The sequence below is a fragment of the Aphelocoma coerulescens genome, chromosome 2 (genome assembly GCF_041296385.1).
Source record: "Aphelocoma coerulescens isolate FSJ_1873_10779 chromosome 2, UR_Acoe_1.0, whole genome shotgun sequence".
Taxonomy (NCBI): Eukaryota; Metazoa; Chordata; class Aves; order Passeriformes; family Corvidae; genus Aphelocoma; species Aphelocoma coerulescens.
The window spans coordinates 78,312,133-78,325,741 of record NC_091015.1 but is presented as its reverse complement, the minus strand read 5'-3'; the positions used below and the strand labels follow the sequence as shown (position 1 = coordinate 78,325,741).

At 43.3% G+C, this 13,609-nt stretch overlaps 1 protein-coding gene across 5 annotated transcripts in view; it reads left to right on the top strand.

Moving 5' to 3' along the window:
* RREB1 (ras responsive element binding protein 1) overlaps window positions 1–13,609 on the top strand; it is a 122,096-nt gene that overhangs the window by 35,632 nt on the left and 72,855 nt on the right. For 3 of the 5 annotated variants that reach the window (XM_069008159.1, XM_069008161.1, XM_069008160.1), the window contains one exon: window positions 9,526–9,895. The exons of the other annotated variants lie outside the window; for them this stretch is intronic. In XM_069008159.1, coding sequence (XP_068864260.1) covers window positions 9,865–9,895 — 31 coding nt within the window. In that variant the 5' untranslated portion in view covers window positions 9,526–9,864. The remainder of the gene's footprint in view (window positions 1–9,525; window positions 9,896–13,609) is intronic. 5 annotated transcript variants of the gene reach the window in all.

Below are 13,609 nucleotides of genomic sequence, written 5' to 3'. Positions count from 1 at the left end.
GTCTGTGCACACAGCAGTGGCTGCAATGGCACCCTGTGTGCACGGGGACACACCAGCGTGGTTCGGAGAGAGCAGCATGGGTAGGCCACCCTGCAGTCCTGCCAGCCGGGAATGCAGAGGAAGCAGGAGGCAGCCCGCCTTCCCTCAGACAGCCATTAGGGATGCAGAAGTTTAGGAAGTGTTCAGCCTCAAAATTAGGGCGACTTGAAGGTGAATTAACTGCTGTCCGTGTAAATGATCTGTGTGTTCATGTGTGTATAGGACCTTAAGCACAGAAAGGTTTGGGGTGAGTTTGGAAAGGGTCCATGTTTAAGGAATGTAGTTGTTCTGGCTTCTGAGGTACTTTTTTTTTGTGTAGACAGCACGGAAAATGATTACAAAAACAAGTATTGCAAGACACTTAATGAGATGGGAAACTGGTGGTGTTAAGGCTGTGGCTCTTGGGCTTGTGTGATTGTGAGAGAATTTCAGCTTTTTTCTGCTTCCTTTCTCCAAGCATTTTCTGAATTGTGAACAATCACAAGTGGAGTTTACCCTGTGGGCTCAAAGTCAGCAACCCCAAAAATGCATTGAAATTCTCTCTCGACTTTTGGAATGAGGGTCTGTGACAGAAACTGGACTCAAGGAAAAAAAGGTACTTTTAATGTTTGCTGCCAATTCCACCAGTTTAGTCTCAGACCTCATCTGCTGAGATGTCACACTGTCTGCTTTCACCCTTTTGGAGTGGGGGTGACTGGGACCGACCAGACCAGTTTTTAGGGAGCTTAGTCAGCTTCCTAATTTCCAGGTGTAGTGAGAGAGTCATCAGGGAGAGGAATGGAGAGAGAATGTCACTACGTTGCTCTGCATGAAAGAAGCTGGGATGCCAGGAGGATTTCCAATTGGAAATCACCAGGCAGCTTTATTACTGGCCCTGTTTTCTCTTGCATGTGGCTCTACTGAGCTTTAACCATTGGTGCTGAAACACAGCATGTCAGGTGTTTAGCTTCAGGCCACATTTGGTTTTGAAAGAAAATTAAGTAGTAAAAAAAAAAAAAATTCTTCAGCCATTTCTGAAAATGAAGCTGAGGGAAAAGTGACTTCAGATTTTGAATTACTTTGATGTCCCCTTTTTTTATAGGAAGTAGAAAAAAACCTACAGCAAACTTTGAATCCCTAACAAGGGGGAGAAAGTCTGACCTGTTCTTAAAGTTCTCAAAGCTGTAATGCAGGGGTATTGAGATTTGAGAAGGGCAAAGCAAGTGGGAGATTGGAATTACAGGTATTGATTGAATTAGTTATCTGTTATCACAGCTGACAATGACAACGGTGATTTCGCCAGTGAGGTCTGGTCCTAATGTGTGTTGTAATTTGGAGGTAAAAAAGACTGTGCATGATCCAGTGAAAGCCAAGCGTCGTCACATCTGTCTCACTCCAGAGCAGAATAGGTCATGTCAGCTCTGTGAAGACTCAACTTGGTAACCTAGTCTCACATCTTGAGTAAGCAGTTCAGTAATCTTGTATTTGTATCTTTCTATTTGTCCACTCTTTTGGGTGCAAAATGCACGCGGGGAATGCGTGATTGTTCCTCTTGCACTGTGATGTACTGGTACAGGTATAGAATTCCTGGTTTGAGGGATTTTTTGGTGTAAGATGAAAATGCTGTTCTTGTGAATGTGCTTTACTTTGTAGGCACTTCTGCTCCATGTGGAGTAAGGGTAGCTTTAAAGTCATCTGACAAGATTTGCACTCCTTGCCAAACACCACTGGTCTCCTAAATAAAAACAAAGGCCTAGAAGTTTGTAAATACCTGTGCATGTGATACACAAAAACTTCCTGATTCAAGGACCACTACTGAAGCTAATGGTTCTCTTCCATAGAATGAACCTATTAGTATCAGTTCATTAGCATGACTGAGGCCTTGATTTGTAATGAGCCCTTAAGTGTAGTTTGCAGTAGCCTGTTGACTGTATCTGACTAAGCTGCTGTTGGGTGCAAGAGGGAAACAGATTGAAGCTGGAGTAATATTTACCTTCGCTTCCAGTCAGAAGTATTTAGAGCAAAAAAGAAACGTGCCACACCTCTGGAATCTGCAGTCAGCTTTCCTGCAAACCTCGGCCACAGAGAATGAAATACCCCCCAGTACTGAATACACAGGGCAAAGGCTGCTGCTATATTTAAAAATACATATATGAAAATGGAACTGGAAGTTACTGCAAAGCTGCATTTGCAGGTATCATAGCAAGGAAATTTTTAGAAACCAGACCTGAAAGAATTTGCAACAGAGTTTCTCAGGATATTCCCTGTCATTTCTCATTTGCTTTGCTGAAGTGTTAAAAGAGCCCCTGGTGTCTGTAGTTATGGCTACATTAAATTACTTAATGGTTTTGTTTTGATTATATACCGTGTATATATATAATATATATTTTTTGTTTGATTATGGAAGGGGGGACTGTGGAAAGAGAATTTTAAGTTCTTTAAGAAGACACTTGACTGAAGTTAGTTACTCATGTTAAGCACCCCAGAGCAATATTGAACAGCTCTGTCCTCTTCTGTTTTGAGGAACTCCTCAAAATAAAAGAAAAATCCCTTTTTTGTTGGTTTTCCAAGAGGGAAAAAACTGAATTTAAAAATGGTTTAAACAGTTTAGTGATTCTTACTCTGTTTCTTGCAAACTTCTTCCTTGCCCCTGAGCCTGACAACTCTTCCCCTCTCTACTTGCCCACAGAATTACCATGCAAATAATTTTAGAGGTGGGTTTACATGTTTGTTTTAAAAACACTGCAGTCTCCATCTCTGGTAATCTACCAGGTGGAAGCAGATGAGTAGAATATCTTTGCATGTATTTGTAAATCTGGGTTTGAGCAGATTTGGTGTTTCTAAGAGGGCAGTGTGTGTGCAAAGTCAAGGGAACCCTTGGCAGTATAATACCATCAGTAAAGCAAAAATTTGCAGTTAACCACTAGCAGGGTTCATTGGTGGGTTTTGTTCATGCAGTGGGCTGGGTGACATTGCATTAGCCCATTCTTCTGACACATGGTTAGACATCAGTTGCCTTGCTGTTCTGAATCCTCTGAATCTCCTCTGAACAGGGAGAAGGGTATCAGGGAGGGGATGGGGAGAATAAGATAGAAAGTGGTCTTAGAGATGGGTGCTCTTCTTGTACTAACAGAGGTTTTGGTCTCAGCCTCAAGTGTTCTTTTCCGGCCTACAGACTTGTTCATCACTTATTGATGTCTTCCTGATGTCTTCCCCGTGATGGACACGAGGTGTCCATCCCATTAACCACCTGGCATCCCAGTACCTCTCTGCTCTTGCAAAAAATGGCACCTCAGAAGTTTGGGCAATATCCCTGTGGTGTTTGGCCCTCACAGTGATTTGCTTTGAATGCATCTTGATCAGAAAAGATGCTAAAAGTGCTAAGATTTTTATTTCCTTTGGTTGAGGGATGGGTGGGAGGGCAGGTGAGTCCACGTGGTGTCAAACGGGAAGCTTGATGTAGCTCAAAGTGACCTCCTGAAAGCATCCCTTCAGTCTGCGAGTCTTCTAAAGGCAGTCACTTGGAAAGGGGCTGTGCTATCCGGATACAAAGTGCCTGCTGTGTTTTGTATGGCAGAAATGCTGTGGTTGTGTACTGCTGCAGGTTTTTGTTGTCCTTCTACAGATTTTGTTGTTGGTTTCTCCTTTGACCTGTTGCACTCAACTTCATGTCACTTCCTGACAAAACTGGCCTCTTAAATAATTTAAAGTTTACTTAGAGAGCAAAGCCTGGACAGTACAATGTGTTGAATGTATATTGGATGAAATAATTTCCTTACTGACTTTTGTACTCTTTGAGCTTTGCTTAATTCTGAGCATGTTATAGAAAAAAAGTGCCTAAAAGTGAAGATATTTGCATTTTAAGTCCAGAGTGGCAAAACTGAGTCCTGTGTACTTGTACTCTGTGCATGTTAGGACAAAAATAAAATGGAGGAAGATCTGAAAGAAGCCTTTTGCATCACTTGAGGCCCAGTGGGAGCTGAGGGTCAGGATTGCTCCGAGAATTAATCAGTTCACTAGAGAATACGATAATACAAGGAAATGTTATATTGCAATAAGGTTTTCAGGCTTTATATTAGTAGCAGAAACTTGAAAAATAAAAAGAGAGTGAGAGAAAGCCTGAGACCAGAAGTGGCCTGAAGGGGAAACGGCCAAGACCAGCTGAGAAATGCAGAGAATGGTGATTCAGGAGTGCTGCTTCACTGCATCTTTGTGTGAAACTCCTGTCTTTGTCTTATGAAGGGGGGGGTGAGGGCAATCACAGTTCTGTGCAATCTCACTTCTTCATGCAGTTTGAATAACGTGAAACAGTTCTGGGCCTTCCACTTTTCTTGCAGACTGAGGATTTTAAACAGGGAATGCCAGGCCTGCAGAAAAGTGACTGTAATCACAAATCCAAAAGCTGCGTGTGACCTTTCTTGTCATTTCTAACAAGCCAGAACTTTGCAGAAATCTGCCCAGGCAAACTTTTGGTCCTGCTGTGCCCCAGTGCAATAATTATAATGCAGAAACAGCTGATGGGTCACGTCTCCAGGCCTGCGCAGCGTTATGACTTGCTACCTACATTCCATGTTTAGCTTTGAGTGATCAGATGGTGCAAGCAATGTGAGCTAGCAGTGCCTGAGGACATGCAGCCGGGCAACACGTCCTGTCCCTCTGCAGCTTTGGCTTCTTTTCTCTGCTTCTGTCCCGTCCCATCCCCTTAAGGTGATGCATTTTACAATAAATACCGCTCTCTGTAGGAGGTCAGCTGCCCCTGTGGAAGCATATGTGCCATTCCCACTGTGCTGTGTGTTAAATCCAAGCGCCCAAGGTTTGTAAATATTGTCTTTAAAGTACATGGGGACTCGAGATGAGCTGCTTGCTCTACTTGCTAGTGGCTGTGGAGCTGTGGTTGGTACATGTGGCACACGGTGGCAGGCTGTTTCAGCATTGTTACTGATGTGACTTAATGAAGCATGAGTGGTACTGGAGGGGGTAAATTTTGTCTTTGGACATGGGGAAAGGGTCATTGACAAAAGCTTACAAATAAATAAATGAGTTGAAAATTAGGCTTCATTCAGCCATATGCGGGAAGGGAGATGGATATTTTTGAGTTGTGTTTGTTTTGTGCTTAGCCCTGTGCAAAAGTTACACCCAGTCCTTGATGTAGGAAAAATGGGATAGGTAAGCAGAAAAGTACTAACTCATTGCCGAAGACTGCTCTTGCTCTCTTACTCCCCTCATCCAGGGATGCCATGGGAGAGGTGCAGTAGAGACAATTGTAATGAACTTATTTTCACTGGGTTTAATCAGAAAGCTGAACTTCAGGTAGATTTTTAAATGTTTTTATGGCAGAGATGTTGCAAGTGGGCTCTGACTTGGAGAGAAGGGAGCAAGGGGGGGAGCAGGAGGAGGGAATCTGTAGATGGAGCTGGTTGTGGGTTCGTTCCACTACATCTTTTCATCTTTCCCTGGTACTGCAGCACCGCGGGAGTAGAGTTACCGACAACATTCTTGCTCAGGTCTCTCATCCCTCACTCAAATAGAGGGTGTAATTTGACTATGTCTCAGCTCCCGTGTATGAAGGCTGTTGATGAAACTATATGTACGTGCATTTTTAAGTGCAAACAAAAAACAAACCCAAACAAACGCAAATCTCAAATCGGATCTGTTCCGTGATCCTGGATCACTATGTCGTTGTTCAAACTCTAGGACTGGCATGAGGCTGGAGGGAAAACACGTGGCCAGAGCTGCGGGGTAAAGTGAGGACTGGCAGTCTGTCCTTCTGAATGACAGCCGTGGCTTAGATCAGGTTAAATCAGTCTGTACGCTGCAGGCTGAGGCAAAGCAGAATGGATTAAAAACAGGTTTTCACATCTAGCCTTGAGTTTCCTGCAATCCTGCATCAGCTTGTGGGGGTGCATGTATTTCTGCATCCTAGCTGCCATGGAAAATGAGAGACATCTTACAGGGCAGTTCTCGCAGTCAGTATTCACTGAACTTTTCCTGATTTGAACGGCTGTGTCCACACCTGTCACGGATAGACTGTGAATCTGGATTTTTACTTCCTGGTTCTCCATACGTATCAGCTGCTTCTGGCTGCACACAGGTTAACAGTGAGGCCTGCTGGGCTGCTTAATGGGTGGCCTGGCACTGCTTTTAGGCTGATGCAGATCATTTCTATTGGCCAAGGTTATCTCCTCTTGACCTTGTAGCCAGAACTCGGCCTCCCGGTGGCATGGTAATTGTGAAAAGGAGGTCTTCTGAAAGAATTCTTAAAGGCTGGAATATCCTTTCTGGTCTTGTGAAAACCATGTTTTGTTTTCATCACCATTCTGAATGGGAAAGGAAAGTGCCTTACTTAATGTTGAGTTGGCAAATTCAGAGATGGTTGTGTTTAAAGATTATTTTCTTCTAAAATCCAGGGTGGAGACTTTGTAAAATGAGTATTGCAGGAGGCTGCTGTACTACTATCCACCTTCACTCCTGCTCCTTGGTTGCTTGCTCACTGCATGCTGGTAGCTTGCTGTATGTGATACATGGCATCTGATTTCTTCCTAGCTGTAGCCTTCTGTACCAAAATGTCTTTTACCTTGGTTGCAGTTGGTTCAGTTTACGGGACTAAATGTGTTTGCATGTTTTTGGGATGAACAGGGACTTCTGTTACCTGTGTAATGGAATGAGGCTGAGGGATTAGTGAGGAAAATGGGGAGAGAGGGAGGAGTTGAATGGGGTTTCTTTTCTTTTCTGGAGTCATTAGGCTCCTCCCGTAGCAGAGAGGGAGCATAGTACATGGAACCTAAAGACCTTTAAAGTACATGCTGAAATGGATGCTGGGAAGATACAGTACAGTGCTTGGGCACAACTCCAAGGCTCCCAAGGCAAGTAATATTTAAACAAGCTGAACAGCCCCTTTCGGCAAGCAGCAGGAAATCCAGCGCTGAGCTTTGTGTTGTTGCATGGTCAGCAGAAGATAAAAGCTCAGGCTATGCAGCTGGGGTTCCCTCCTATCACTGGATGGCAAACTGTTAAGAAAAGATAAAAGGACAGAAAAGGACAGGGGGTCGTCTTATTGAAAAGCATTCCTTCATATTTTAAGCCATCGAAGTACTTTGAAATACATTGAGCCTGATGTAAGGCAGGAACAGTGCCATCGGCAGCTGTTGGGGTGTTTTGGAGCTTCTACATCAGTTGGCAGACAGAAGATGAATTTGTCCCTCTGCTTCATCAGAGATAAGGATTTAACATGGGTAGGACTGTGATAGGCATAGATGCCTCACCACGAGCCCCACAGCAGCAGGCAGGAGCTTCCCAAACATTTTTTTTTTAGGAGCAAGGCGTGTAATGGCGGGTGTGCTGCTGACTGGGGGTCTCATTCTGAAATGTAACCAGCATTCAGCCATATAGAGTCTTTCCAGGTCTCACTTTCTGCGGCTCCTCCTTGGTTAGGAACTATTTTAACAATGAGGAAGAGAATTTAAATGAATGAGATTGCTAGTTCGAGTCTTCTAATCAGTATTTACTGTATTCCTCCCCTCTGTCCCTCCTCCTTTTTTCCTGCATCACAGTACTAGTGTCTTGGGAAAGAAAATGCTTCAGAGCATTTGTTACCAATTTAGCAGCAAGTACGTGCTCAAATTTGGGATTTCTGAGATCTGTGTGTGCCATATGTAGGCAAAATGTAGTACTTGCAAGTTCCAGTAGAAGGGAATAAACACAAATTTGCTGTTCTGCAGCTAGTGTTTCTTTAATCTAATGAGACTTACATTTGTGCAGCCTTTTTGTTTTGGTAAGACGGTTAACCGTCCTCCCTAGGGTGCCTAATTGCTTATCATGAACTAATCAGTCCCCTGGGTATATGAAGGGATGAAACACTGCCAAGATAGAGCCTGTGACTTCCCCCAGAGGTGTGATAACCCTCCCAATTACCCCACCCTTCAGGGAGCTTGCTTACTGCTATTTTAAAGACCTCGTTACTTCAGAAATTATCCATGTTTGGAGATTTTAGGAAGCTTAAAGGGGTGTAGCTACTGAGAATCTTTTGAACCTTTAAGCTCTCATATTTTTTACGTCAAATTTGTATTGAATATTGTTTCAAGTTTGATGTGGAAATGCTGAACATGTTTCTATTTATGAAAGTGCCTACCTTCATAGCCGTTATGGCATGTCAGACCCTACCAGATAAGGAAAGGGCCAGTTTCTGTCTTCAGCTGTTAGTAGATAGGGATGACAAAATCTTCTACCTTCAGAAACCCCATTTGAAGCTCACATGAAGAAATGAGTGAAACAAACCTGGTGGTGACTCTATTCTAATTTTTGGTAGAATGATAGTTGCACATTACCATGTGTGAAATGAGTGGGTAGATTAAGAAAAGTTTTTCACCTTACAATAAAAAATAATTGATTTAACTCGTGGTTTTGCTTGCATTCACCTTTCAGTTCCTTGTTTTAACTCATTCATAAGACATGCTTGTCTGCTCTACAGGTTGAGATGGCTACTGATTCCCTGAATTCTTCTCTTGTTATCTTTTTATATTGAATGGCTGAGTGCAATGAGGCATATAAAACTTACTACAAAACAATAATGTTTGAACTGGAAGTGGAAAACAGCTCCTGCTATTTAGCATCTGAGTGAAAACATGAGTTGTTATGTTGAGGTTGCTTTGTCCTTTACTTTTGTTCTGAATGAACATAATTTTTGTGTGAAATTTGGAGGATTTAATCTGTCAGTTGGGTAGAAATAACAGTTTGTTCCTTGAAAGAGTTGTAACCTAATCAATGAATAATACCAAATTTCTTGATTCTTTGAAAATACGTAAGTTTTCCTTCACTTCTGGTTGTAGAGTATATTCTGAGTGACCTTAGCAAGATCAATGTAAATATAAATATTGTTGTAGTGTGTACTGGTTTAAAACTTTAAAGCAAGGTGATTTCATGCTTAGAATTAAAAGAAGGTGGCTGTGTGGGCGTATATGTTTATATGCCTGAGAAAATGTAAATGTGGAAGCATCACTCCTCAAAAGAAGTGTGACTTTCAGTATCATAGGTCTGATTATGATATTTCGATGTTGCTTTGCTATGTGTGCGTATGTGAAAGTGATTAGTCGAGTTTCCACTGGCAAACTCTTGCTGTCCTGCAGAAATTGGGGTGGGTTCACAGGCCATGTGATCACTTGCTGTTATTGTTTTTTCTCTATTTGCAACTACTGCTTTACCCATAATGGGGTTGAACTGATACACAGTTCATAATAATTTGTTTCAGGCTAATGTTTTTGTTAAGTACATATCAATGGAGGCAGCAGAAGGAAATGAATTTCCCTTTTCATATGTGAATTGTTTCAAGAATTGTCTGTGTCATCTGTTTGATGGAAATGTGTGAAGCACTAGCAGTAGAATTGGTTTTTGGAAGGAGAGGGTGGTTTTGGACTAGCAGCAGACGTTTTTGGCTGGAGGAATAGCAACTTGAAACTTCACTTGCTGAAGAAACCTGTTCACAATTTTGTCTGTTTTTTTTTTTTTCCCCAGCGTTCCTGAAATAAACTTCCTGCAATTCTTTGCAGTGTGCAGGTGTCCAGACTCCCCTTTACTCATGGTCGCCTGTGAAACCCACCAGGCATCTGAAGGCTGTACCTAAAATTCTGCTGGCAGTGCAGCACACTGCAGTGGCCTTGGTATAGTTATGGTGGACACCTTGTACAGCCACAGCTGTAGCATCCCCTCGTAGTCCGAACAACTGAGTATTGCGGTCCAGGAGCCTACACGTGTGGAGGACTGCCTGGAATAGAAAAAGGAAAGCTGCAGAGATTGTAAGCTGCTGCTTGATCCGTGTGGCTGTTGTGCCGAGGAGCATCAAAACTTTGCTGGATGGATCCGACAGCTCGTTGCAAAGTAGAGGGTCAGTCTCGCTGGTTATTTGCAGTTCTTAACCTTAGTGGATTTTAATTTTTTTTTTGTTTCCTTTGTTTTTATATTTTTCTCTGTATGCCTAAGAGGATTGTGGCCTTGCAACCAGAATGCTCATGTTCAGGAAACTTAAGGCTGTTCCTACTGAAGGGCTTTGAAGATCAGCAGGCATTTCCTCCAGGGTTTACAGCGTTGTTGGAGGAAACAGTCCCTGCAGAAGTCTTCAGGCCTATCCGCCCGACTTCGGTCATTTCTTACCTCACCAGCACGTGGATTATGCTGTTTGCAGACTGTCTAAGCTGCACGATGACCTCCGTGGATTCTTCATGAGCTTTTACAAGGCCAGGCCAGTGTACTTTGTAAAATCCTTTAGAAATGCCTGCTAGGCTTTTAAAGTCCTAGAGCATAGACTATACTACAAGGAACTTGGAAGGTCAGCAGCTGTATATGGTTGTGGATGAAGGGGGATTTTTGTGTGTGTGTGTGTATGCAGTTCTTGTTTTAAAAATACATACTTTTTCAGGTCAGATAGAGATATATTGTTCCTGAGAAGGCTTCTTGTACTCTCTGATAAAGCTGAGGGACTTCTGATTTCCCTAAGAAATGGATGAACAAGATCCCTATGCCTTTTCTTTGCATGCCTGTTGCAATCTATGAAAATGAACAGATGCTGTTTCATTTTGTCAGTGTGCTGGAAGCACCTCCCACAGGTTACTTGCATGCGTGTACTTCAAAATAGAAAGAAAACTCATACTGAAGAGTACCACTGGCAAGTAACTCTGCTGTTTAAAATTTTCCAAGCGGCTTTCCTGTGCAGATCTCAACTTGGAGAAGCTTGCCAGCACTATCTACTGCTGTAGTTAATTTACCGAACGAAACCAAGAAAGAAACTTTGTATTTCAGAATTTAGAGCTCTTCAAACAAGCCCAAAGGCCAGCTGGTACAAGCCAGTGGGTGTGCTCACAAAACTGTGGCACCTTGTACATCAGTGGTGGGAGAGTTATTTTTCTGAGGGCTGGGTTTCTCCTTCACCTGGAGGAAGCAATAAACCTCATTTGGAGTGATCTTTGGGACTCTGGCATCTCTGGCAAATATATATCTAGAATAACCTCTGGTGAAATGAAAACAGCTAGTTTGTATCTTTTAACTCTGGCTCACAATACCAGGAGAATGTCGGTGATGGTTGTCTATGCTTAATATCACATGGAGATTATGTAGATGGTTTGTATCTGTTCCTGGTCCTTAGCAGACTGTAGGAGTTGCTTGACTTGAAATGTGCTTGTGCCTCTTACGGTACAGAGCAGATGTTGGCTTTGGCTTGTGGGTCTGCAGAGAGTCTCCCTGGCGTGGAGATACAAGCTAGGAAGGAGCACTTCCAGTTATCTTGCTCATGAAAAAGCTGTGTAGGCCCTTGGGATATTGCAGTTGGAGGCTGATACTACAAGTGCCCCCTAGGGTGGATGGGAGAGTGAGGGCTGTACAGCATGCTTGTGAGTCCCTTTGCTCCAGCATATCTCTTTCTCCTCCCTGTGGCATGTGGTTTCCCCTCTGAAAATTTCAAGCTTAAACTCCCTGATTTAAAAATCTATTTCAGGGGGAAGGGGTAAGGATATGATTTGTGTTTCTGAACTTTTAAAATTATCTTGGTTATAGATTTTTGTTGTTGTTTGGAGGATGTGATAGGGGGAATAGTTCCTATGCTGACCAGAAACAGAAGACAGGAAGATAATGATGTTAACAAGGTGGGGGAGAAAAGGAGGTGTTTGTTTAGAAAAAGCCTAGTCACTAAAGCCTGTGGGGCAGAGGAACCCTGCTGATAACACAGATGAAACAGTCTGCCTCTTTCCTAACTTTAGAGGAGTGGAGCTTTGTAATAAATGGCTGCCATGTGGCAGCTGTCTCCCAGCTTCCTGAGCCTGGCAGTAGTTAATCCTGTCAGCAAGTCATGCTCCCTGGAAAAGAGCAGTGAGAAGAGCTTCAAACTCTTGAATCATTCTATCTGAAAAATATTTGCATGTTGAATCTCTTTCTGCTTAAAACAAGTTTGGTAATTTGATGGAGGCTTCCATCTTTAAATAACATTAAAGTGCAGCTGTGTTGGCTTTTAAATAAAATGTTTGAAACGTGCTGAAATACTGCAATTCTTTTCTCTCTTTAAAAAAGCCATTTTAGTTTTGGAAGGTATATGTTCCAGAGTACAAACTGTACTGTGTAGAGAAGGGACAGTCTGTGTTGCTATCCCTGTGTGTTAAGAAACTACAGGTTGAGCATTTGAGATCATGGTTATCCTTAAAAGCTTGAGGCTTGAAAATTAATCTTTTAACCTCACTTTGCTTTTTGTAATTTGCTGAGCATATACTGTCTCTGTCCCTTTTTTTAAAGCCAAAAAACTAGAATTTTGACTTTAAAAATTTGAGATTTTGTGCAGTAACGTAGCACCATCAGACTTTACATGCTTGTGATAAAATCTTGGTGGTTGACACTACTACCAGGAAATGGGTTTAAATCCCTGTCATTTCTACTTTTTCTTTTCTCATTTTGCTGTGTTATCTTGTGAAGCATAAAATGTTTTGGCATGCTACCTTGTACAGTGCTCCAAGCAGAGAGTGTGCTGGCATCTCCTGCAAAGACAGTGTGATTGGGCTGCAAAGGATGAGTTGGAAGCTCTGCAGTAAGCAAACTGATGCTCTCCCCCTTGGGCTTGCCTGTGTTTGCTAGCATATGGATGCAGTTAGAGTGCTGAAACACCATGTGGGGACATAGCTACTCCAAAAGGAAGGAGTTTTTCCTGGTCTAGCTTATCCTATTTTCAGAATGATTTTTGTAAAATTGCCTGTGCATTCAGTTCCTCTTTGAAACTCTCTTCAAATCCTCATCTTGGAGGAAGAGAATTGGAGCCAGAACACTGCACAAGAGGCAGGGCACTAGCACGGGAGATTTTCTATATCTTCCTCAGTGTGATTCGTCCTGCCTCTCTTAATTCCTGCCAAACCCATCCCGCACACACACACGCAGCTCTGGCTGCCATGTGAAGAGCAAGTGAGAGGGGGTGAAATGTTTGCTTGTTTCTCCCTCCAGAGATTTGCTTTAAACCTTCACCTCGAGTACTGGCTCTGAAGCTGCCCTTGGCTGAGCTGCTGGCCATCAGGGTGAGGGACAGAGATGGGGTTGGGGACAGGCCCTCCCTCCCCCCCTCCCCAACAGCTGCAGGCACCAATTGCCAGGGAGCAGCCTGGCCACATGGTTTAGTGGCTTTCTTCCTCTTGTTACTAATGTGCCTCCTTGTTTCCGTGATGCTCTGCAGAGGAACAACCAGACGGATTGTCTCCTCTCGGGGTGGGTGCCCAGGCATCTGCACAGCCAGTTGGTATGGCACAGGAGCCCCTGTTCTTTCAGTGACACCAGGGGCTATTGATGGCAGGCTGGGGCTGTGCTGTTGCTGCTGCACAGATGCTTGCTCTTGGCCCACCTTAAAAGGACAAGATATCCCGTGGTTTAGACTGGCCATATATTGTCGGGGATGTCAGCATCTCCGTCACAGCTACCCAGCTGAGCCCAGCGTCCCACTTTGCCTGCCCTTCGTGCCTGCAGCCTCTCCTCAGTCAGAGCTGAGGGGTGCTGTAACTTGGAGTATTAGAAGGGAAGGTCTCTTTTCTTCTCTGTTACTCAGAAATGTTTTCCATCTGGCTCTCCTTAGTGCAATGCA